The sequence below is a fragment of the Miniopterus natalensis genome, chromosome 7 (genome assembly GCF_054644295.1).
Source record: "Miniopterus natalensis isolate mMinNat1 chromosome 7, mMinNat1.hap1, whole genome shotgun sequence".
Lineage (NCBI taxonomy): Eukaryota > Metazoa > Chordata > Mammalia > Chiroptera > Miniopteridae > Miniopterus > Miniopterus natalensis.
In genome coordinates, this window is record NC_142087.1 from 60,641,480 (window position 1) to 60,668,601 (window position 27,122).

At 38.1% G+C, this 27,122-nt stretch overlaps 1 protein-coding gene across 3 annotated transcripts in view; it reads right to left on the reverse strand.

Annotated features, from left to right (window-relative positions):
* The window catches only part of PIAS2 (protein inhibitor of activated STAT 2), a 73,968-nt gene extending 48,294 nt beyond the window's left edge, over positions 1 to 25,674 (reverse strand). For 2 of the 3 annotated variants that reach the window (XM_087819077.1, XM_087819076.1), the window contains exons 1-2: positions 25,635 to 25,674; positions 4,170 to 4,644 (exon numbers count right to left, since the gene is read on the reverse strand). In XM_087819077.1, coding sequence (XP_087675203.1) covers positions 4,170 to 4,644; positions 25,635 to 25,658 — 499 coding nt within the window. In that variant the 5' untranslated portion in view covers positions 25,659 to 25,674. The remainder of the gene's footprint in view (positions 1 to 4,169; positions 4,645 to 25,634) is intronic. The other variant, XM_087819078.1, reaches the window with a different exon arrangement.
* Positions 25,675 to 27,122: the final 1,448 nt, after the last annotated feature.

A 27,122-nucleotide genomic window follows, 5' to 3' on the forward strand; every position in this document is an offset into this window, starting at 1 on the left:
CACACACACACACACACACACACACACATTGTAGTATAAAAAGCAAAGGAAAGGAACACAAAATTCAGGATAGTGATTTAACTCAGAAAAGGCAAGGACATGGTTTCAAAAATAGTGACAGTATTCCCTTTTTAAAAAATGGGTAGTGGGGCCCTGGCCGGTGTGGCTCAGTAGTTAAGAGAATCTGCCTGTGCACAGGAGGGTCGGGGGTTCAATTCCTGGTCAAGGGCATGTATCTCGGTTGCAGGTTTGATCCCTGGCCCCAGTCAGGGCACACACAGGAGGCAACCAATTGATGTATCTCTCTCACTTTGATGTTTCTTTCTTTTTCTCTCTCTCCCTTGCACTCTCTCTAAAAAAAAACCCACAAAACAAAACACAGCAATGGAAAAAATATCCTTGGGTGAGGATTAACCAAGAAGAAAAAAAGGGTAGTGGGCCCTGGCCAGGGGGCTCAGTTGGTTGGAGCATAATTCCGTACACCAAAATGGTTTCAGGTTTGATCTCCAGGGGAAGTGTGTACAGGAGGCAACCAATGGATATTTTTCTCACATCAATGTTTCTCTGCTTCTCCTTCTCTACACACACACCCCCCCCCCCCCCCCCCCCGCTCTCTCTAAAATAAAAAAACATACCCTGGGGTGAGGATTAAAAAAATGGGTAGTGGTTTTACAGGTGTTCATTTCATTGACATTTCTTACAACTTAATATTTTATATATATTATTTTGTATAGATTGAATATAGACAATTTTTAAAAACGGAAATAAAATTCCCAAAGGATTTCACCTTCAAAAGAAATTATCTTAAAGAAGAAAAAAGAAAACTCAAGAGAAAGACTGCCTGTGAGAGCAAATGAGAATAGCTATTTAAGAGAGGAAAACAGAGATTTTGGTTAGTTTGTTTTTAGATTAGGGGATTGTCCATTTGTTACAGTATAACCGCAGGTACAGAGAACCTCATTTAGCATAGTGTATACTCAGGTTTTCCAAATGCCAGTCTGTCATTTTATTTTATTATTATTTTTAAATATATCTTTATTGATTTCAGAGAGAGGAAAGGAGAGGGAGAGAGAGATAGAAACATCAATGATGAGAGAGTCACTGATCGGCTGCCTCCTGCACGCCCCTGACTGGGGATCGAGCCTGCAACCCAGGCATGTGCCCTGACCAGGAATCGAACCCTGATCGCCTAGATCCTAGGTCGATGCTCAACCACTGAGCCACGCCCGGCCGGGCCAATCTGTCATTTTAAACACTAAAATATTTTTATTTTAATCATTTTGAGTAAAAATAATTCCAAACTGCAAACTATATAATAATGCACCTTCTTAAATAGAATATATTCATCAGGGTTGGGTTGGGTTTTTTTAACAGCAATTATTTCAGTACTAAAGAGCTTTTGCTTTCAATATCCCAAGAGATTCTGAAATGATATTTTTAACCTCTTGTATCTGTTTTTTCTACCATGGCTCTTCCAGTCTCTCCCATGTTGTCCATTCCTACTCAACAATATGTTGATGGTTTAGAAATCATGGAGTCAATTGTATATAAAATCAAAACATACTAACTGGCTTGTGGTGGTCAAAAATACATGCTTTGAAATTTGTATTTGATATCTCTTTTGACTCCTGAAGATTTTTAATTCTCAGTTCCCAAATGTAAACAGGTTTCTCCATAGCAGTGTCCAAATAAAATTTCCCAGAATTTTTATTTTTATAAGTATTTCCAACATCATAAAGCCACGTCATATTTCATTGCCTTGGGCATGTGAAACAAAAATTTTCAACTAAAGGTCAACTTACTGGAAAGCATTAAATTTTTTCCACTTTCATTTGGCAGACTACATGGTACTATGCTGATTTTTTTAACTTTCTACCTCAAAGTTTAAAGACCATTTCTTAGACCACTGTTTCATCAATCAGACATAAGACTAAATACATTAATAAAATTCTCTTTAGGGAAGAAGGCAGAATAATGAAATATTTAAGCCTTCTTTTAAAACAAGAATCAGTTTATAATGCTTATAAAAACAATGATAGGCAGGACTACTGGAAAACATATAGATAAGTTTTAGCTCAGGGGTAAGAAATTATTTTATAAGCTCTGAGTTTACACACATTTCTTATGTCCTAACTATGAGAAAAATGCAAGTTTTTTCTAAGCCACTCTTCAGCACAAAATACTTCGGCCATTATTTTATCTAAGCCAAATGAAATACAAAAGTTTTAATTTAGTAAACTTATAAAAGTCTACTACTTTTCTTTAACCTTACTGAAATTAATGAAAGAGAAACTCTATGAAGAATACAGAAAGGCAAGAATATTTCTATTTATGAACAAAGCAGGAAAGGAAGGAAGGAAAGAAAAGCAGGAAACCTCTCCAGAGTTCACCCCTTGGTGTACCACAGATGCTAATAAGCAGAGAAGACACACTGCTGCATCTTCTCTGTCTCCAGTCTTTCTTTCTGAGCATTCAACCCTGTCTCTGAAACACGTTTCACTGTAACCATGACCCGACAGACACTCTTACCTTCTCAGTCCTCATCTTAACCATATTCCTGAGGAATGCCATGAGGTAGGGTCACCTAAGCATGTATCACTAGTCTGAATCTTTCTCAAAACACATACAAAGAAATAGATTTACAGTAATTGCTAAGAAAGAAACATATGTATGAGCCATGATATTGTGCATTGTTAGTACGGTATAAACCGAAAAACCGTGACAAAGGGAGAAATAAAATTAATTATGGAAACATTTTAACTAGATAAATGAAGCTGTAGAAAAAAAGGTTAAAGATGAAAATAACATCTTTTAAAAAGGCAACTGAGTAATAAATATTTGAAATATTTGCTATTATTAATTTTAGAAATAAAAAATCTAAAGACACAAGTTTTTATCCATCGAAATTGCAGCCCGGTCAGGCGTGGCTCAGCGGTTGAGCATCGACCTAGGATCCAGGCGATCAGGGTTCGATTCCCGGTCAGGGCACATGCCCGGACTGTGGGCTCAACCCCCAGTCGGGGGCGTGCAGGAGGCAGCCAATCAATGACTCTCTCATCATTGATGTTTCTATCTCTCTCTCTCCCTCTCCTTTCCTCTCTCTGAAATCAATAAAGATACATTAAAAAAAAAAAGAAAGAAAAAAAGAAATTGCAAAGATTTGTTTTTAATAACTCCTAATAGAGGCAGGAAGTAAAGTGCAATGAAAGACATTCCTCACTTTGTGTAATTTAAACTAGAACAGCTCTTCTGGAAACTAATTTAGCAATATGCTATCAAGAGTCTAAAATGTTCTTACTCTTTGATGCAATAATTCTACTCATAGGACTTTGTACAAATAAAAATGAGAACAAACACAGAATCATTATTTCAGAATGAATATAATTAAGGGATAAAAATGCATTACTCTGCCTGCCTGGCTCAGTATTGTTAAATAAAAATCAAAGCAAGGAGAAAGGGCTTGGGAAAACCATAGCCACCTCAGCCTGCCAACCAAATAGGCCATACTGGCTCCATTAACCAGCTCTGCCCCTCAAAATTTCCTTCCCACACAACCAAGATATACTGCAGTACAATCCTACCCAAAGGAAAAGAGCACACCGATATATTTAAGAGAGTTTTCAAATGACTGGAAACAAAAATGGTCTTCCCAGGATGGAAAAGAAAAATAATCTCTCAGGTTAACTATGAAATACCATTTCCCAAACAATTTATTTCATCAATAAATCCAAATACCTCTGTATATAATTTCACTAAGCAGTAAATTATGCTGTTATAGCACAGAAGTCATCAACCTAGATAAAAATTCGTTAAAGACACATGTATCAACTTTAAGTAGTATGATAAAACTTATTACATTTTCTGAGCAGTTGATATTAAACAAAAAGCTAAACAACTATGTCAAACTACCTGTGCCACTTTAGAAAGAAATTAAGTACGAAAGATTTCTTCTTAGAAAAGCAGTGTTCCCATACATATACATACAAAAGCAATTTGAATGAGAATGTGAATCAACAGTTTCATATTAGGTTTTAGTCATGGTTGCCAATATTTTTTTACCCCTACATTTAAACATTTAGCATTAATGCCTCAATTTTAAAACAGCAGCAGCAAATCAGGCCTCTTGCTTTATTTCTTGTCCAGAAGAAATGGATTTGTCTAACACTTACCTAAACTTGTGGGCTTGATGAGAACATCAAGAACATCATAAAAGGGCAAGTTTTTTAACTGCACATCAGGATGGACAGGAGGAATTGGGGGAGATGGCTGCTGCATCTCAAACGTGGGCTTAGTGTCTTGAAGCAACACAGAACCAACAGGGGAGGACGGTGAGTGAGGTGTAACTGAAGTGGAAGGCAACGTGTGGATTCCAGCCACAGCCAGGTCAGGTTCTACAGGTGAAGAGCTACCATCCAAACTGAAAACCGATGATTTGATTGTGGATAAATCAGAAAGTCCTTCAAGAGTCCGTGGGTATCGGCGTCTATACAATTCTCGAATTTTAATCTGAACCGCAGGGCTGCAGCCGCTCTTCAATAAATGCAACGCCCTCATCAGGAGGTCATGCTTGCGTCCACTTTTATTCCGTCCAGCAAAGCCTAGTAACACTTGTAGCTCAGAAACCCTAAAACTAGAAACCATATTCTAAAAGGAAAGGAAAAAAAGACATAAGACAATAGTCACCCACAAGCATACAAAAGCCCTATTTTAAATATACTATAAAATCTTATTTTCCAGCATTCTATCAATTGGCATGTGCTCGTAACCAGTATTTCCACACAGCAGTTAGAATCATTCCTCTTGATGCTGCCCGCCCCACCTCAACCAAATTACATTCAAGTTATGGTGTTAATTATGTTTTGCTGTACTCTTAATTTTGGTAGTATATTAATTTCTATTAGCCACCTCATTATCTGCTTATGCTCAAGTGAAAACTTGCATTTGTTTATGACTATGAAATTTATAACCAATGAAAATGTTCCTTTTTAACACTAAGCCCTACCAATACATAATATTTGTTATAGCATTATCAATTGACCAATTAGATTTTTACAACACTATATGCACTTATGATGCTAAATAGTAAATCTACAAAATCAAGACAGATTTGTGATCCAAAACCCAATGAATTTTTTACTCCAACTCAAATATTAGAGAACAGATAATACAGGAAAATAGTAATATTTTTTAATAGTAAAGCTAAAAATCTATACATCTTATATAACAGTCAAACTTCTAAAACAACTGAATTTCCCAACTGAGTATCCAACGAAGAAAAGACCTTTGAAGAGCAAGGAAATGAGTGGTCACAAATCAAAAAGGACAAGATACACTCCAAGTCACTCTCTACTAACTTGTTTTTGGGTGTAAAACGAAGATAACAGGCAGTTCCTGCTTCAGATCTTACCATCTACTTACTCAACAAAACCTAGTATGTACTTTTAGGCACTTGCTGCCTCATAAATCCACCTACCTGGTGATTTTCTATCAATTCTGAACTCAGAAGTAACCAAGTATGGGTCATATTTACTTGTACACATGTGCGCTATCCAGCCAGAAAGAAGAGTAAGACCTAGAGCTGACCAAATACCCTTTCAGAAACCTACCTTTTCAGAAATTGACTCTAAGGAAACTTTCCCCCACCTCTCCTCCTCACTGCTGCACACTCCATAGCTACCTGGGACTCCTCCTCAACCTGGTAGGTATGCAGGGGCAATACCTACTACTGGCACTGATTCATAATACATAATTCCTCTGTTCTGTACTTTTAAGTCTCATTGATAGCCCAGAAGCAACTGTTTAAAACTCTTTTTTGGCTTTTTAGTAGTTGTTGGGAATAAGAACTCTGCTAGTTTTCTGACCTGCAAACACATTTAAATATGTTAAATACATATTTAAGTATGTATTTAACATACTTAAGTAAATATGTTAAATACATAAAAGCTGTAGCATATGTTAAATACATATTTAAGTATGTATTTAACATACTTAAGTAAATATGTTAAATACATAAAAGCTGTAGCATAATTCTACTTCATATACTGTATGTCTCCATATCTCATATTGTACAGGTAAGAGAATTATTAAGTTGTAATCCTAGCAACCATTTTTTACACTCTTGATCAGTACTATCTGATTGAGGTAGGAACCACATACATAATTCTAAATCTTCTAGTATCCACATTAAAATAAAACAAATTGATTTTTATAATATGCTTTATTTAACCCAATATATCCAAAGTATTACTTCAATATGTAACCAATTTTTGTGATTTAAAAGTAATCAATTTTTTTTTGTGTCAATGTGATTTTTTTCCATACTGACTCTTCAATATCCAGTGTGTATTTTACACTTAGAGCACATTTTTTTTTTTAATATATCTTTATTGATTTCAGAGAGAGGAAAGGAGAGGTTGAGAGAGAGATAGAAATACCATCAATGATGAGAGTCATTGATCGGCTGCTTCCTGCACGCCCCGGACTGGGGAGCAAGCCCACAACCCGGGCATGTGCCCTGACCAGGAATCGAACCCTGATCGCCTGGATCCTAGGTCGATGCTCAACCGCTGAGCCACGCCCGGCGGGGCATAGAGCACATCTCAATTTGGACTAACCACATTTCAAGTGCTTAAGAGCCACATGTGGCTAGTAGCTACCACTCTGGACAGTACAGCTCTAAATGACTATCGCATAGTAACATAATCCTATGGTCCTTATACTTTAACTCACTCCACTTCCTCCATGTGTTAGGATGATTTTATTTATTTTACCCCTATGTTATGGACAAAAAAGATAAAAATCAAAAATGGAAAACAAGAAAATTCTTGGCGTATCTCATGAAACACCTGTTACAGTATACTCAAGGTTTTATACATAAAAAGGACTATGACAGCTTTTTGCAGTGTCTTCCCAAGCCAGAAATGCAATGCATCTTCCCCAAAATCCTCAATCCTAGTAAATTCTCCAATTGAAGTTGGCTCACATTACAGTATAAGCAAAATTAAATCAAGAGGCAGTCATGCAGAAACAAGATATCTGTGATTCTTTCTAAAGAAATCAAACTTGCATTCACTACATTGCTTCCCTCCTTCCAGTTTTTTTCAAATATTCTTCATTTTAAGAAAATCTGTTTTACAGAAATGACAGAGAGCACAAAGTCACTCTAAGCTTGGCTATCAAAAAGGAATTTCTGGGAGGTCTCCTTTCTCTATTTCCAATGATAACTTTATCTGGCAAAAAATGCTAATGAGAATGGCTCTATTAGATACTGTAAATATACAAACAAAAGGGAAGAAAGAGATAAGGGCTTAGAACTATAAATGTGGAATCCTAAAATTCTAAAAAGAAATCCCCTGGTTTGGGGAAGGGCAAAGGAAACAGCAACAGACAGGACAATCTGCATTGCAAAATGCTACAAAGATAAAGTCCTGCCAGGCACTCCCAAAGATGATAGCTTTGAGAGTCAATGGTATCCTGTGGAAAACTTTACAGCAGCAATCAGTAGTTGTATCTAGATCAAGTCCCAGCAACAAGACTCAGGACCTTGGGAAAGTCACTTTATTCCTCTGGCCCTCAATTTCTATTTAAAAACAAACAACAACAACAATAAAAATTGTCCTTTATTTAGTGTTTACTATTCAGATATTCCCTAAGGAACTTACTAAGTCAAATTCTATGAATGTTTTCTTAGCAAGCCCATTTCTTCCTAAAGTGATGCTTATTTTAATTTTTTTACTCAGTCTTCAACCAAGTTTTAGCTGTCACCAAGTAAGGTGAGCCTGCTAGGAATACTAGCAAGAATGACTTTCATCTCTTGTTCTTCATTAACCTCTGATGTCTACATCTTTAGTATAAAATTTTTAAGTGGACTTTATCCAGTCCATCCTGCTGCTTCCTAAAATCTGACCTCTAATACTTCACTAACAATTACTACATGCTCTACACAAAGGACTATCTCAATAATGCATGTCAACTGACTTTAAGGAAATTCTATGAACTACAAATATGTTGGTATCTGATTTTTTAAAAAGATACACAATCTGGATTTCTAAAACAAAGCTAATATACATTAAGACCAAGACTTTAAATCAGCCTTATTTCTTTATCAAATTTAAATAACACAAAATTATAAAAAAATTTAAAGCTGGGACATTATATAATTGGAACATTATATATAAAGGAGTGAAGGAAAGCTGAAGGTGCTACATTTAGAAAACTCATCAAATAAGTATGATAGTTACATGTGATGACCAATAGGTAAAAATATTTCTCTGAGGCTGCCCTTCATCTCTTAAACATGAGATGGAAATGATCAATAAATAGCCCAGAATTTGGGGACGCTCTAGTAGGTAGGAAATAATGACAAAGATCAACACAAACTCTGTAGATTCTCCATCTACTGTCATGCATAATATGGAGTGGGGAGAGAAGCTACTGAAGGGAATTGATAAGTCACATTATTAATATTGCCTACCTAACTGCAACATTAAAACTATCTACATCTTCATTTATAAGTAGGAATGGATAAAGAAAAACCACCAGATATATAATAAAATTAAAAAATAACCAACCTGATACCATATGAGAAACTATGCAAAATTTAGAAAGATACTCCAATACCTAATCACTACCCATTTCAGAGGTCATGGCAGGCCCAAGTTCCTGGCCCTGCAGTACTGTAAAATCACTTATTCCCTATACTTAAATCCTTTTACTTGAGACCTTACGTGGATCTCTTTCATGTAGGACATTGATTAAAATAACTCCTCAGAGAAAGAAATCAAAGTTGAAAGTCAACTATTAAAAGAAACAATAAAGCATATTACATTTCAAAATCTATAAAATAAGCCAAAGCTTGGGAGAACATCTCCCTAAATGTTTCTATTATTATACAAGATTTAAAACAAATTTAGTATGTTCAAAAAGCAAAAAGGTAAGGTGGTCCCTCAGCATCTGCAGGGGACTGATTCCAGGGCACCCCCCCCCCATCCCTACCCCTACACCTCCCCAGAATATACCAAAAGCCACAGATGCTCAAGTCCCACAGTCAACCCTCCTTATCTGCAGATGTGGAACCTGTGGATACAGAAGGCTGACTGTAACAACAAAATAAACACACACCCTCAAAAAGAGTGAAGAATTGCCTGGCCAGGCATGGCTCAGCAGCTGAGCATCGACCTAGGATCCAGGAGATCGCAGTTCGATTCTTGGTCAGGGCATGTGCCTGGGTTGTGGGTTGGATCCCCAGTCAGAGGAGGCAGCCAATCAATGATGACTCTCTCATCATTGATGTTTCTATCTCTCTTTCTCCCTTCCTCTCTGAAATCAATTTTTAAAAAAATTTTTTTAAAAGAATTAGTATAAAAAGAGGAATTAAAAATAATAGCAAGAACAAGTTTCAGAGAGAGAAACTAAAAAAGCAATACCATTTACCACTGCAACTAAAAAAATAAGATACCTAGGAATTAACTTAACCAAGGATGTAAAAGACCTGTACTCGGAAAACTACGTGACATTGAAAAAAGAAACAGGAAGATTTAAACAAGTGGAAGAATATACCATGCTCATGGACTGGAAGAATTAATTATCATTAAAATGTCCATACTACCCGAAGCAATTTATAAATTCGATGCAATTCCTATTAAAATACCAACAGCATATTTCACAGACCTAGAACAAACATTTTGAAAATTTATATGGAACCAAAAAAGACCCCAAATAGCTGCAGCCATCTTGACAAAAAAGAACAGAGTGGGAGGGATCACATTACCGGACTTTAAACTGTATTACAAAGCCACTGTAATCAAAACAGCCTGGTATTGGTACAACAACAGGCATATAGATCAATGGAACAGAACAAAGACCCCAGAAATAGACCCACGCCATTATGGTCAGTTAATATTTGACAAAGGAAGCAAGAGCATCCAATGGAGTAAAGACAGTCTCTTCAATAAGTGGTGCTGGGAAAACTGGACAGCTACATGCAAAAAAATGAACCTAGACCACCAACTTTCACCATATACAAAAATAAGCTCAAAATGGATAAAAGACTTAAATGTAAGTCATGAAACCATAAAAATCCTGGAAGAAAACATAGGCAGTAAAGTCACAGACATCCCACGTATGGACTTTTCACTGATACATCTCCTAGGGCAAGAGAAACAAAAGAAAAAAGAAACATGTGGGACTACGTCAAACTAAAAAGCTTCTGTACAGCAAAAGAAAACAACCTCAAAATACAAAGGAACCCCACAGTCTGGGAAAACATATTTGCCAAGGATGTATCTGATAAAGGGGTAATTTCCAAAGTGTACAAAGAACTCATATTACTCAGCAAGAGGAAGGCAAACAACCCAATTAAGAAATGGGCAAAGGACTTAAATAGACACTTCTCCAAAGAGGACATACAGATGGCCAAGAGACACATGAGAAAATGCTCAAAGTCGCTAATCATCAGAGAGATGCGAATTAAAACCACATTGTGGTTTCACTTCACACCTGTCAGAATGGCTGCCATCAACAAATCAACAAACGACATGTGCTGGCGAGGGTGTGGAGAAGGGGGAACCCTAGTACACTGCTGGTGGGAATGCAGACTGGTGCAACCACTATGGAAAACAGTATGGAGGTTCCTCAAAAAATTAGAAATGGAGCTGCCTTTTGACCCAGTGATTCCACTCCTAGCAATGTATCCTAAGAATCCTGAAACATTCATCAGAAAGGATATATGCACCCCGAAGTTCATAGCAGCACAGTTTACAATAGCTAAGATCTGGACACAGCCCAAGTGCCCATCAGTAGATGAGTGGATTAAAAAGCTGTGGGACATTTACACCATGGAATACTACGTAGCTGTAAAGAAGAAGAATCTCGTACCCTTTGGGACAGTATGGATGGACCTGGAGAATATTATGCTAAGTGAAATAAGCCAGGCAACGAAAGAAAAATATCACATGATCTCGCTTATACGTGGAATCTAAAGAACTTAATAAACTGACGAGCAGAACAGATTCAATGACGTGGAAGCATAGTTGAGACTGACGAAATGTCAGAGGGAAGGGGGGAGGGGGTGGAGGGGGAGAGAGTAACCAAAGAATTTATATGCATATATGCACAACCCAAGGACACGGACAATGGTGGGGAGAGTGACTGGGGAGGGGGAAGGAACGGGGGGGGGGGAGGTCATTGGGGAGAAAAAGGGACATCTGTAATACTTTAAACAAAAATAAAAATTAAAAAAAAAAAAAGATAACATGGAAAAATCTGTTCAACACAAAATACAAAAATTTTTAAATATGCAAATTACTGTCTCTCAGACTTCAACAGAGTCTACTCATCCAACCAAAACTTTAAGTAAAAGCCTGATGAAATGGGGTCCAGTCTTTCTCACTTCCCAGTAGGAACCATAAGGAGTCTTTTTTGTAACTTATTGTTTCCTGTGAGTACAGACACAAAAGCCCTCAATGTACACCAGTATAGTTTCATCTAGGAAAGTAAAAATAGTTTAACATAAATTTGTAAATAGCTTGGTTAAGATGATCTTTATCCTAACAGTCACATACTAAAATATGTATAGATAAAATTATGCAATATATGTTAGACACACATGAACAGAGGCCAGGTACAGAAAACTCAGGTACAGAGACTCACCAGGGCAGAAACCCCCAAATGCCTACAGCAAGGGGCAAACTGGGATAACAAGAACCTTGTCCCCAGGGTAACCTATCCTCCCCCAGCATATGGCTAGTCATCCGGTTTAGGCACCTTGAGCGTTTCCTCCCTAAAGATAACATCTAGGCCTCAGTTGTATTTCAGCTCCAGGCCCAGAAAAGCAGCAAAACCGGACAAGTGGTACAGTCACAGTCGCTGACTCAGGACCAGCTACATTGACTAATGACCCCCTGCCCTGGCACTGATCAATCAGTGGAGCCCATGACCCTGAAAGAGCACACTTGGGAAAGCTGATGAGACTCTCCCCTGTAACCTCCCCTAAGATTTCCACCTGCAAGAGAGACAAATACTCTCAGGAAAAAGGACCCAGTGTTCACTTCCCTCCAGGGGAGCACGCCAGGGATAGGGATAGAGAACTTCCTGACTTGATAGAAAGCACCTACAAAAAAAAACTAGAGCTAACCTACTTAATGGTGAAAGACTGCTTCCCTCTAAGACTGGGAATGAAGAAAGAATGTCTACTCTCACCACTCTCAATCAGCATAGTGCTGGAAGTTCTCGCTGGTGGAAAAAGACAAGAAAAGGAAATAGAAGGCATACAGTTGGAAAGAAAAAAATAAAACTACCTGTATTTGCAGATTCTAAGGAATCTACAAAACATCTCCTAAAACTAGTAACTGAACTCAGCAAGGTCTCGGGATACAAGAACCACACACAAATACCAACACATCTCTATATACTAACAAAGAACATGCAGAAACAAGTTAAAAACGTAATACCATTTATAATAACTCCCCCAAAAGTGAAAATACATATGTTTTTAAAACATAAAAAAACATGTACAGGACTTGTCTGAAAACTACAAAACACTAATGAAAGAAGTCTAAGATCTAAATAATGGATTCTTCATGGATTAGAAGACTCAACAAAATAACATCAATTTTCCCTAAACACATATACAGATTTAACACAATTCCTACCCAAATCCTACCAAGACTTTTTATAGATATAGATGAGATTATTCTAAAATTTATCTGGGAAGGCAAACAAACTATAAGAGGTAAAATAATTTTGAAAAATAGAGAGGATCAGTCTATCTCATTTCATATCTTAGTTCAATAATCAAGACTTCATGGTCTTAGCAGAGACAAAGACACATAAGTCAATGAAGGTCACTGGAACAGAATAAAGAACCCAGGAACAGACATACACCAATATGTCCAAACAGTTTTTGACAAAGATACAAAAGTAACTCAATAGAGGAAATACAGCCTTTCAACAAATGGTGTTGGGGCAATTGCACAGCCACAGACCAAAAAAAAATGGCCTTGCACCTCAGTCTTACATTTTATACAAAAATTAACTCCAAATGGGTCACAGACTTAAATGTTAGAACAAAGCTATGAAAAACTTTCAGGAGAAAACAACACATAGAATAAAATCTTCAGGCAAAGAGTTCTCAGACTTGATGCTCCAAAGCAAGATCCACAAAAGAAAAAATGATACACTGGACTTCACCAAAATTAAAAACTTGTGCTCTGCAATACCCTGTTAAAAGGATGAAAGAACAATCAACAGACTTGGAAAAATATTTGCAAACCACATATCCAATGAAGGGCTAGTATCTAAAATATAATTAGAACTCTCAAAACTCAACAGAAAAACAACAATCCAATTAAAAAAAGGACAAAGACATGAAGAGACATTTCATCAGTGGGGATATACAGACGAAAAATAAGCACATAAATTATCTTCAGTATCATTAGCCATTACAGAAATGCAAAGTAAAACCTCACTAGATACATTACAGAATGGTTAAAATGAAAAAGTGATAATACAAATGTTGGCGAGGATGCAGAAAAACTGGATCACTCCATAAACTGCTAGTAGGAATTTAAAATGGTACAGCCACTTTGGAAAAGTTTGGCAAGTTCTTTAAAAACTAACCATACAATCCAGTAACTGCACTCCTGGGCATTTATCCCAAAGAAATGAAAACTTACATGCACAAAAAACCTATGCACAATTCTTATAGCACTTGTATTTGTAATAACCAAAAACTGTAAACAACCAGATACCTTTAACAGGTAAATGGTTAAACGAATCCATACTATAAAATTCTACTCAGCAATAAAAAGGGATGAACTACTGATACATATAGCAACACGAATGAATTTCCAGAGAAGTATAATGAGTGAAGAAGAAAAAAGAACTAACCACCTACTGTATGATTCTATTTACATAATTCTTGAAAAGACAAAAATCATAGAAATAAAGAACAGGTAGTGGGTCCCAGAGAATGAGGGGAGAAAAGGAAGTGGGTGTGGCTATAAAAATGACAATATGAGGGGTCCTTGTGATGATGAAAATGGTCAATGTCAACATCCTGTTTGTGATACTGTACTACATTTTTGCAAGATGTTACCACTGGGGAAAGAGTACATGGGATGTCTCTGTATTATTTCTTACAACTGTGAATGAATATACAATTTAATAAAAAGTTTAATTTAACATTAAAAATACCAAGACTATGAGGCAGATTAATTTTCTTAAATTCAATAACATGATATTCACAAGAGACAAATAAAAGAACACAAAAATGTAGGGGGAGGGATAATTTTAAAAATCAGCCAAAATTAACTGACAAAAAATAACAAAAAACAGCATAAGTACAGTAATATCAAACAGTAGTATGCAATGCAAAAAGCATTCCTAGACATAGAGTCACTACACAGAGTAAAAGTTTCAATTCAATGAGAAAATATAATAAAGTTAAACTTTCATGTACTACTAACAATTTTAAAATATACTTTAAAAATTGACAGACTATGGGGGGGACACCATTTTAGTAAAAGATTAACATACTCTGCTTTCTAAAAACATAAAAATATGAGATCTGAAGAAAAGAATTAACAGGCTTAACTATTGAACATATATAAATCTTTACGCCAATAATTAGAAAGTACATATTCTCTTCAAATACAAACAAAAATTATAAAAACTTACAACACAGGCTCAATACATTCCAAAAAATTGGTAGATACAGATCATGTTGCCTAACCACAACACAATTACACATCAATAACTAAAAGAATTCCTCTATGTTTGAAAATAAAACTTTTAAATAAATAAAGAACTCCCAGAATAGAAAAATATTCACAAATGAAAATACTACACATCAAAACCTGCATTACACAAGGAAAGCAATACATAGAAATTCCTCGTCTTAAATGACTATGTTAAAATTCTAAAAATAAGCAAGGTATCAAACTTAAGAAATAAGAAAAAGAACAGAAATAAACCCAAAGAATGTATAAGAAATGAGCATAAATTAATGAAATGGGGAAAGGATACATTTAAGAGCATGTAAGACAAAACTTTTATTCTTTGAAATCTTTAAAAATTGGCAAACTTTTAGCTCTTAACACTGATCAAGGAAAAGGCTTTTAAAAAAGATAAAAGGGCCATTAAATACAGGTACTACAAAATTAGAGATTAACAAATTAATGCCATAAATTGAGGAACATGGATGAAATGGACAATTTTCTGTAAAAGTATAACCTACCAAAAGCGGTTTGAAAATTGAAAATACGAACAATCCTACACTCAAAGCAATTAAAACAGTAGTTAAGAAAGTGTCCCACGAAGAAAACACCAGTAACAATTTTACAAGGGAGCTCTACCAAACATGTAAGAAACAGATCATTCTAATCTTACATCAACTCTTCCAGAAGAGGAAAAGTACATATATTTTAAATTATAAGTCAATATTACACATTGTTAAAGACAAAAAAACCTGAATTAACTACCTTCAAATTGAGTTCAATACAAAGAGACACAGATAGATCAGGGATGACTTTATATCTTGAAACACAAGGTTGATTTAAGTATTGGAATATCAATCAATGTAGTTCACCATATTAACATATTACAGAAGAAAAACATTAACAGGTTACAGAATAAAAACATATGATCCTCTCAAAAGATGCAGAAAAGACTTCTGATAAAATTCAACATCCCTTTTTTTTTAATTAGCAAACCAGTAACAGAAAGGAAAATCCTTAACCTGAAAAGATTATCTACGATAAACCTACAGCAAGCATCATACTTAACTGTGAAACTTTGAAAGTATTTCCTTTAAAATCAGGAACAAGATCAGGATGCCCCCATCACCGCTTCTATTCAACATTGTACTGGAGATCCTAGCCAGCACATTAAGACAAGAAAAAGAAAGAAAGAAAAAAAAAGCATAAGAATTGGAAAGGAGGAAACAAAGAGGTCATTATTCACAGATAGGTCTGTCTACACAGAAAATCCAAAAGATTTCTATAATTTATCACGATTAGGAGGAGTATAGCAAGATTATTATACAAAGTCAAATTTTACTTCTATACACCAAGATTGAAAATATAATTATAAAAAGGTACCATTTATGATTTGATACAAACATAAGGTACCTAGAAATAAATCTAACAAAATATTTGCAACAGTTTAGTTGAAGAAAATTGTAAAACTTTATTGAGAGACACTGGAAAAGACCTAAATAAATGGAGATTACAATGTTCACGGTTAAGAAAACTTAGTAACAAAACATTAATTCTCTCCAATGCATTTCCCATCAAAATCCCAACAGGCTGTGTATGTACGTATCTACATAATTTAAATAGATAACTCTAAAATTATGTGGAGAACCTAACAGCCTTAAGAAGTTCCTTGAAGAAGCAATGCAGGAGGACTTGTTCTACTTCCATGTCCCCCACTGCCTAGACGGTTTCAAACCAACCCTCCCTGTGAAAACCTAAAAATTGAACATAATATAAAACACGTATGTTTGAAGGCATAAAGCACTACATAGGCAGCAAGGGCCTGAGAGGCGAAGACTATGGAAGGAAGGGAAGCTCAGAACATTGGATGCCTCTTTTCCCCTGGAGATATTCGCCAATGGGAAAAGGCAATGGATAAGTTGAGTAGAACTCTGAAGAAACTTAAGGGGCTGCTTATTTGTAAAATATAACCTGTAAGAGCTGGTATCTGGGATTTTACAATGAACTCCTATAAATAAGTATGAAAAACAGAGATGGGCCAATATAAAAATGGGCAAAAAACTTGGCAAGCCACATCACAAAAGATATCCAAATGGCCAGTAAGTATACTAAAAGGAGTTTAATATAATTACTTATTAGAACAGGTGAATGCAAATTAAAACTACTAAACATCCACCAAAATATCTAAAATTTAAAAAGCGAACAATATGCATAACCCATAGACAGACAATAGGGAAGTAACCTGGGGGGAAGGGGGATCGAGGAGGTCAAAGGGGGGAGGGGGAGAAGGGGAAATCTGTAATATTTTCAACAATAAGACTTTATTTTTTTAAAAAGAGTAAACAGAAAAGGAGGTGGAACAACTGGAACTCTATTATTTTGCTAGTAGAAGGGACTGAACGAACGAACTACAATAATATGCATGATACTCAAAAAGAAGAAAGGGAGGAAGGAAAAGCTCTTATAAATTAAAAATATAATTGCTGAAATAAGTTCTATAGAAAAGTTCAAAGACAAAGTCAAGGAGGAACCCTTCCAGAGTATAATAAACAAATGAAATTTCAATCTAGAAAGTCCAACACTTATCCATCAAGAGTCTCAGGGAAAACAGAAAAGGAGGGAAAGAAGTTATCAAAGAAGATAATTCCCCAGACCTGAAGAATATTAAAGCTGAAAAGGTACCCACCAGAAAGAAAGAAAAAAGCCTATAGTTAAACACATTTAACAAACTAAAAATAAAGATATCACCATAAAGACTGTAAAGGATGTTACTACAAAAGGGTAACCACCAGATTTTCATTGGACCTCTATTAGCAAATAGAGGGTGCTTTAAATTCCTAGAGCAAAGTTTTCAAAGTTCAGAGGCAACTTAAAATTCTATATCTGAGCTTTCAATCAAAAACAAAGACAAGCCATTTTCAAACATTTAAAAACTTACAAAGTTTATCACCAGCATATTCTTCCTAGAACAACTACTCATGATTATACAGGGCGGGGCAAAAGTAGGTTTACAGTTGTTCTATGGAAAATAACACAATATTAATAAATACAAAAATAAACTGTGTTTCACGTACTCACAACTGTAAACCTGCTTTTTCCCCATGCCATATTCCAGTAAAATAAAAATGGAATTTTAAAAAAGAAAGAATGAGATCCAAATAATAGCCATAACCCGGGAGTGTGATGTAAAGTAATCCCAGGATGACAGTTGTATTAGCACACCTAGAAAGCAAGCTGCCCAAATTAGAAAAGGAAGGTTGAGAGCTCCAGAAAACCTATCTTCAAGAAAAACTGAATGGCTACAAGATGAGAACACAGTGTAATACCAAATTTTAAAAATAATATCCATGATGCCTGGCTGCATGGCTCAGCAGCTGAGCATTAACCTATGATCCAGGAGATCTCGGTTTGATTCCCAGTGAGGGCACATGCCTGGGTTTCAGGCTCGTCTCCAGTAGGGGGGCATGCAGGAGGCAGCTGATCAATGACTCTCTCATCATTGATGTTTCTATCTCTCTCTCCCCCTCTCCCTTCCTCTCGGAAGTCAATAGACATATTTTAAAATAATAATATCCATGAGCTCTCCTCACTCAAGCAGGACTTTCCTATATTTCTCCTTTAAGGAGCACAGGTTTATTTTATTTTATTTTTAAAGAACAATATATTGATTTTGAGAGAGAGGGGAAGGGAGAAGAGAAAAACATCAATGTAAGAGCACAACATGGATTGGCTGCCTCTCATACACCCCCTACTGGGGATCCAGCTGCAACCCCTCCAAGGAGGGTACCATGCCCAACAAGCTCAGCCACCCAGGCCAGGGCAACACCAGTTTAGTAAAAGAAATTCCTCTACAGCTCCACACTACTTGGTTCTAACAATGACTAATATTTACATTACAAAGGCTGGTTATTAGTACTCAATTTCTAGAACCTCCTTTAGAAGAACAGAAAAGTGTAGAAGAGTTATAAATCATAATATAAATGACATAAATCTTGATAATGAAATAGAAAATTAAGGCTGGAAGGAAAGGAAGTGTGGAGGTAGAAGAAACAGAAATAGATGAGTGTTAAATGCTCGGAACGAAAGAGATATTATCTGAAACTGAGAGGACAAGAAACAGAAACTTAACTACTGCATAAAGTTAAGAATAATCAACAACAGAATAGAAACAAAAAATGTAACAGCAGAATTAGAAAAAAGTGGGAAACATAATGACCTAAATTTCATATTTACTAGAAAGTAAAGTAACAGATACAGTTGAAAGTTGAAAGAAAAATCAAGATATAAAAAGATACGTGGTATTTCTGAGTCTGGGACTTAACCGAAAAATTAAAAAAAGAAAAGAAAGAAAACAGTTTAAGGCAATTATATTAGGAATAGGACTTAGTGGGAAAGAAAGAACTTTTTACTTTCCTTTGGAAATTTTCTGCACTGTCTGCACAAAGACTGTTTTCATTAAAAAAAAAAAAAAGGAATGGAAATAAGAGAATACAAAATGTTATTAAAACCATTTTCCAGGTCAGGGAAAAAGTAAAATAATTTGTTTAATGTCATAAAGTCAATATTCATGCAAATACCAAAAAATATATACAGTTTGTGACATAATCAAGATTTGCTTTTACTGACCTACATGAATAAGCAAATGGAGAGCTCTGAATGTCTTTGTTAGGTTTATACTGTTTTCTGCAAAGTCAAAAAACAAATAAACAAACTTAGTCTCAAACCATTTTTCCAAAAAGTCTAGAAAAAAAGTCACAACACTTTTACTTCAACTTTCCAGTTCCTTATGTTGAGGTACCTGAATAAAAACAGACTATCAAGACAACTCAAAGGGGGGAAAAACTTTCTTTAAAAAAAATAGTGCTGGGAAAACTGGATATCCACATGCAAAACAAGCTGAATCCCTACCTCACACCATAAACAAAAATTAACTCAAAACGGATCAATCACCTAAATGTAAAAACTAAAACTATAAATATAACCTCTTAGATGAAAACAGGCATAAATCTTTATGATAATGGATTGGGCAATGGTGTCTTAGACCTGACATCAAAAGCAACAAAAGAAAAAGTAGACAAACTTCGACAAAATTAAAAACTTTTGTGCTTCAAAGTACACTATCAAGAAAGTGAAAAGACAGTCCACAAAAAAGGAAGAAAACATGTGCAAATCATATATTTGATAAAGAACTTGTACCTAGAATAAAGAACTTAAACTTAATTAAAAAACAAAACACAATCCAATTTAAAAATGGGCAAAAGGTTTGAACAGACATTTCTCTAAAAACGCTATACAATGGCAAATAAGCACATGAAAAGATGATCAAGCCCTGGTCAGGTAGCTCAGTTAGAGTATCATCCTAATACACCAAGGTTGTAGGTGCAAGCTCCCATTAGGGTACATACAAGAATCAACCAATGAATGCATAAATGAGTGGAACAGCAAATCAGTGTTTCTCTCTCTCCTCCCTCTCTCTCTCTACAACCCTGTTGATGGGAATGTAAAATGGTGCAGCAGTTTTGGAAAACAGTATGGGAGTTCCTCAAAAACTTAAACATAGAGTTAACACATGACCCAGGAATCCCACTCCTAGATAACTACTCAAGAGAATTAAAAACATATGTCCACACAAAATTTATACACTTGTAGATCAATGTTCATAGTAGTCAAAAAGTAGAAAAAACCCAAATGTACATAAATTCATGAAAAGATAAACAAAATGTTGTAGAATATTATTCGACCATAAAAAGGAATAAAGCATTGATTCATGAATGAATCTTGAAAAGGCTATGTTAAATGAAAGAAGCTAGACACAAAAGGCCATACATATGATTCTATTTCTATGAAATGTCCAGAATAGGCAAATCCAAAAAGACAGAAAGTAGATTAATGAATACTGAGGGATGAGGGAATGAGGGTATAGGGAGTCACTGTCAACGGGTATAGGGTTTCTTTGCGGATGATGAAAATGCTCTGGAATCAGATGGTAGTTATGGTTGAATAACTTTGTGAACGGACCAAAATCATTGACTTGAATACTTTTATTTTTTATTTTTTTTAAATACATCTTTATTTATTTCAGAGAGAGGAAAGGAGAGGGAGAGAGAGAGACAGAAACATCAATGATGAGTCACTGGGGATGGAGCCCACAACCCGGGCATGTGCCCTGACCGGGAATCGAACCCCGATCACCTGGATCCTAGGTCGACACCCAACCGCTGAGCCACGCCTGGCCAGGGGACTTGAATACTTTAAAAGGCTGAATTTTATGGTATATGAATTATATTTCAAAAAAAAAACTTTAACACTAAGATCCAATACAGAAAAACAAAGGCAAAAATGCTGAGAAGAGAGAAACATCTGAAGAATGTTATACTTAGAAAAATATCTGTTTTATCAGGAAAGATATTCGTGTTTACCAGAGATAGGTTCAGAGGTTAAATGAAAGATGCTAGACATAAAAGGCCATGTGTACGATTCCCATTTATATGAAATGTCCAGAATAGGCACCTTAGGTACTAAGGAAGGAAACTAACACAAAAGTGTCTACTATAGGTAAGAATATCTGGTTAACTATTAGGAATTATCTACTTCATTTTAATTTAAATTCAGTTGGTCCTTGAATAATGCAGGTTTGAACTGTGCAGGTCCACTTAGACATGGATTTTTTTTTTTCAATAAATACAGGTGACCTTTCTCATCCATGGGTTTAATGTCTATGGATTCAACCAACCACAGAACAAAAAGATTATTTTCGCATTCTCAACTGCAGTTTCCCAACCAAAGATTGAAAATACTGTTCTCACATTATGGAGTTTCCTCAAAAAATTAAAAATGAAACTGCTTTATGACCCAGTGATTTCACTTCTGAGGATTTATCTGAAAAACACCCAAAACACTAATGCAAAAGAATATATGCACCCTGATTTTCACTGCAGCATTATTTACAATAGTCAAGATATGGAAGCAACCCAAGTGCCCATTAATAGAGTGAATAAAAAAGCTGTGGTACATATATACAATGGAATATTACTTGGCTATAAAAAGAATAAAATCTTACCATTTGTGATAGCATGCATGGACCTAAAGGGTACTATGCTCAGTGAAATACGTCAGGTATAGAAAGACAAATACCGTATGACTTCACTTATGTGTGGAATCTAAAGAACAAAATAAATGAACAAACAAAACTGAAAAAGATGCACAGAGAGCGACCGAACTGGTGATTGCCAAAGGGGAGGGGGACTGTGAGACTGGGTGAAAGAAGTGAAGGGATTAAGAAGCACAAATTGGATTCCAAGATGGCTGCAGATTGAGCGGAAGCTACACTGGCACTCTCCCAAGACCAAACTGGAATTATAAGTAAAATATAGGAAAACCATTCTGAATAATCAACTGCAACTGAACACTAGCTGGAGAGCACCTTCATAACCAAGGACACAAAGTGAAGACTATATAGAAACTGGTAGGAAGTGCAGAGGCTTGAGAGGGCTAGCCAGGCTCCCACAGGCAGCAGCAGGCTCCCACAGGCAGCAGGCAGTGGTTGGTTGAAGGTCCGGAGGGAGATCTCAGCTGGCGCTGTTTCCCACTGAGAACTCTGGGGTCTAAACCCCAAGCTGGGCCTCCCAGCCCAGAGCGCCAGAACAGAGAAAGGTGCCCACATAACATCTGCTGTGAAAAACAGCCAGGTTTCTGTCTGCCAAGGAGAGATGGCTGGAAATGCAGGCAACCTCTTAAAGGGCCAACACACAAAGTTTTGTGTGCAGCCACTCACTTTGGGCTCCAGCAGTGAAAGGATCGAGTAGACTAGAGCTGTGTGAGGAGAATCCAGGATTGCAGGCTCTGGAGATAGAGCTCAGAGGGCTTTCACAGACATGCTCTCAAATGAAGTCCTCCTCGATATTTTAATTGTGTCCATTAATAGCTTTGAATCACATGGTAGATTCTGTTACATCTATCATATATCTATAAGGCTATTTCTTTGCTCAATAGCTGGGGGGTAGAAGGGCTGAGGACCTCTAATCTCAAATCCCCCCTTAACTTCCCAACAGCACCTGAAGCTACCAGGATGCCCAGTCCTGCTAGGTGTAAGGAACCAAATACTCAAGCCTTCTAGATAGAAAATGTCATAAAATTACTTATATCTCTTAGTATAAAAGACTTTCTGCGTCTGGTTTACCAGTATCTATTAAGAAAGTTATAACTGGATGTTTCACTAGCCCAAATACATACCCAGACACACACACATTTACTCTCATTTTGACACACAGAGATAATAAACTCTCAATCTCAAAAGGGAGGGCATGAGAAATACAGAAGACAGATTCTTTTGAAAAAAAGAAAAAAGAAAGAAATCTTACTAGAATAAATTCCCTTCCATCCCTACACTTGAGTGAAGAGATGTAGGGAGAGTAGATTAACCAGGTTAAATTGCAGTAGGGGCCTTTTTAAGGATGGCTGAAGGGCGACACCAGCATGAAATTATGCAACTGCAGGAGAAAGTCAAGGGTAAAAAAGCTGTTCTGACTGAAGAAGAGATGAGGGTCTTCAGAATCCCAACTATTCTGTCTCTCCTCCACCTCTGTGCTTGGCTCTGCTAGAGACTAGAAAGCCAGAGTGGCAGTGACAGAGGTCCAGGCCATCAGCTCTTATGAGCTTATCCCACGTTAATTCTGAACTAGTTAATTTGCAAACTAATTAATCCACAAACTCCTACCAATGTAAGTGCTGTAAAATAAGCAACTGATGAATTGAATAATTTCTTCTACAGCACCTTGGAAGCTTCTAATATGTGACACATTATTATAATCATCTTGGGCAGTTCAGCCCACAATTTCCCTTCACAGAGAACTTGCTCATTCCTTTCCCTCAACCCACCAGAATGATCAAGCACAGGAAGAAGTAGACAAGTGATTTACAAAAAGCGATGAAGAAGCTGACCCACAAAACAAATGGGAGGGGGAAAGGGAGACAAGGAGAAAAGCTTCTTTGGGTTCCAACCACTTTGCAGTTTTTGGTTCTACTCCAACCTAAGCACTGGTAACCTGTTCCACCCAATACCAGTAAATAAATTTTCTGCTTTTTATTAAGCTTTGACTGACAATATAAAAGTGTAATACAAAACTTGGAAAAGTGTCCATCAAAAAAATCTTAGAAGAGGAAAAGTTATATGCATCCGTTATACATAAAAATTAAGAAAATACTGAAGGTAAAAATAAATTTAACTTCAAACTTTAGTCTTCTCAATCCATCCTAAACTTTATAAATTTACCAGGTAAGGCTCAGGCCTGGTTGCTTCAAAAGATCCACAGGTGTTAAAAGCTCTACCGCTGGGGCTCTAAGGGACTAAAACCCTTATACTTGATCATTATGAACACCTTTTACCTACTATAATGAGTCTCTGTATAAAGTAGTAGAGGGCATAAATTCATTAATTCATTAATATACTTATCTCTTTCCTGGGCATTAAAATTATTTTTGAAACAGCAGGAGGGAAATGGCAGGCATTACCCAAAGCATAACAATCTTCCTTTAGATCAGAATCACCAAAACGTTATTTTTTTAAAAAATAAAATTATTTACTGATTTTAGAGAGAGGGTAAGGGGAGAGGGGAAAGAAGGGAGAGACATCGATTTGTTGTTCCCTTTATGTACGCATTCATTGGTTGATTCTTGTATGCGCCGGGACTCAGATCCAACCCGCAACGTTGCCGATGGGGACTATGCTGGAACCGACTGAGCTAGGCGGCCAGGGCTACCAGTCCTTTTGCTGATGTCCACCCTATTAGGCAGGTAACCAACCTACATCTTTCCCAGCCCTATCCCTCGCCAAAAAAAAAAGCCAACAATAAACATACAAGACTGAATCTTTACCGGATTCCTTTTCCTTCTTATTTCAAGTAACCCGAACATCATATGTCTATGTTAAACAAAAGGTCTGCAGTTAACTTAATCTCAAGTTCACTTTCATCTATACTTTGACTTTGTTTTTAAAACCGGGGTTTCCGTCCTTTAAGCATTCCAGTTATGTCGCCAGCAATTCAGCGACTCATAAAAAACAAATCCTGCTCGTTTATCAGTTTTGTTACGTTGAGGACTCTGAAGGTTATCAGCCTAGGGAAAAATATCCTTTCCATTGTACCCCCAGCTCACCCCGTTTCAAACCTATTAAACAAAGGTATCAACAATAAAGTTGTGACCTTGTTCTAAGGCTAGGAGGAAAAATGTTTTTCCTCAAGAGCTCTTAAGACGAGTTCACAAAAAAACCTCCTGACAACACGGACTTCATGGATTTCTTACCATGACACTAAGAAAATACCCAGGTTGAAGGCTGATTACTGAAGGTAGGGTTCCCCAAAGACCACGCTTCTCTCCCAGGTACTGAGGAAGCACTGGTCGAAGGGGCCCTTCTCGTGACACATCTGACTAAACGGTAGCATCAGCCATTGAGGAGAAAGAAGAATTCCTAAACGCAACTTCACGTTTCGGGAAACAAGTCTCCCACCAAGTGAGTAGCATGTGGACTTCGGAATCGCCAATAAACACTGACATCCCTCGCGAAGATGCAAAAGCAAATCCTGCTTTCCACATCAGCCCTTAAAATAACGGGGAAGTCGTGTCCTCCCGCTCCCGAGGACGGACGGCCCCGACCCCCAGCGTCAGGTGTGGGGAGCCCCGGCCGGACCGCCTGGCCGCTGGCCCTGGGCCCCAGGCCCTCCGCCCGCGCGGCCCGGGCGTCCGCCGCCGCTTTGCTCCCCTCCCACGACCGCCCCGACGCCGACTCGGACGCGGACTGGGACTCGGGGCTCCGCAAACCCGTCCCCGCGTAGCAAGAAGGTGGCGGCCGGCGACGTTGCTTCTTCCCCGCTTCCCCTCCCCTCCCCCGCGGCCTCCGCTCTCGATTCCCGCGCCCCCGCTTACCCTCAACTCCTCGAAATCCGCCATTTTATACCACCCGCGGGTGCCGCTGTCGCCACAGCACCCCCTCCCGCTGCCGCCAACGACGCCGCCGCCACCAGGGCCGCCACCGCCGCCTCCAGCAACATCCTGCACTGGGCGCCGCTGAAGACGCCGCGGCCGCTACCGCCGCCACCGCCAGGCCCGTCACGTGACGGGCACGGAAGCTCCGCCCCCGGCGCGCGCGGCCCCGCCCACCTGGCGACCCCGCGAACCCAGCCCGCCACTTCTCTCCGCGTCTTCCGGCCGAGCTGCCCGGGACTGTGTTAGCCTCGCATCAGGTCCCGCCCTCTCCCTCCGCCTGCTCGCCACCCGCACGCCTTCCGGCCCCCGGCCCGGTGGCCTCGCGCTTCTCAGCTGCGCCCGGTGCCTTCCCCCCTCCCTCCCTCGCCGAGGCCGGGGCCTGACCCCCTGAGGCGCTGTCTGACTGCGGCGTTACCTGCGGGGCTGGAGGAGGGCCTGGGCCCCGAGAGCGGCGGACGGGAAGAGCTGGCCCGGACTCCTGGCAGGAACATTTCGGGGATATTCTTAGGGTGCCCTTCCGCGGAGGAAGCAGCTGCGAATAAAACCATCCCCCAGAGTAGTTGTGTCGGAACGATCTAAATATGGGTGTTGGGTTAGCTATTGTTCCGATCTGATGATGCAGGATTGGTGGGACCTCTGGAATCCTTGTGGATTTAAGAACCGTCCCAGCCTGTAAGAATTTTCATGAGTTTATTTGAGCCAAACTGACAATTGCTGGGAAGCAGAATCTCAATGGATTGCCAGAGGATGGCAGTTTTGCTCCTTATTTTATACATTAGAATCAAAGGAGGAGACGTAAGGGGGTTCCATGAAACCCATTGGTGATCGATTAGGGAGGCGGGAGGAAGCAAAGAGGGGAAATCTCCGGGATTGGATAAAAAGTAAAAGGAGCCCTGGGCGGTGTGGGTCAGTGGTTAGAGCGTCAGCCCGCACACCCAAAGGTTGAGGGCTAGATTTCCTGTCAAGGGCATGTACCTGGGTTGCAGGTTCAATGCCCACACCTGTCTGGGTGGGTTCAGGAGTCAACCAATCTGTGTGTCTCTCTCACCTTGATGTCCCTCTCTCTCCCCCCAGGGCTCCCTCTCTCCTTTCCACTCTTTCTAAAAAGCAATGGAAAAAATATCCTCAGGTGAGGATTAACAATAACAAAAAGTAAAAGGAATACACTCCTACTTCCTTTACATTGGTGAGTATGGGATAATTAAGTTTATTAACATGATAACAATAACAATGAGGGGTTCGGTGGTCTCTGGTGGGAGATTGTGCCCTGAGGGGGGTCTGGAAAAAGGAAATTACTCTGAGAGTCCAAACGTCTGTTATCAGTAGATGCAAAAAGACAAGACAGGCTCAGCTAAGGTAAAGACTTACCTTTGTCAAGGAAGACACCAGCCTAGGACAAGAATACCTGTCATGACTCGCTTTTAGTTA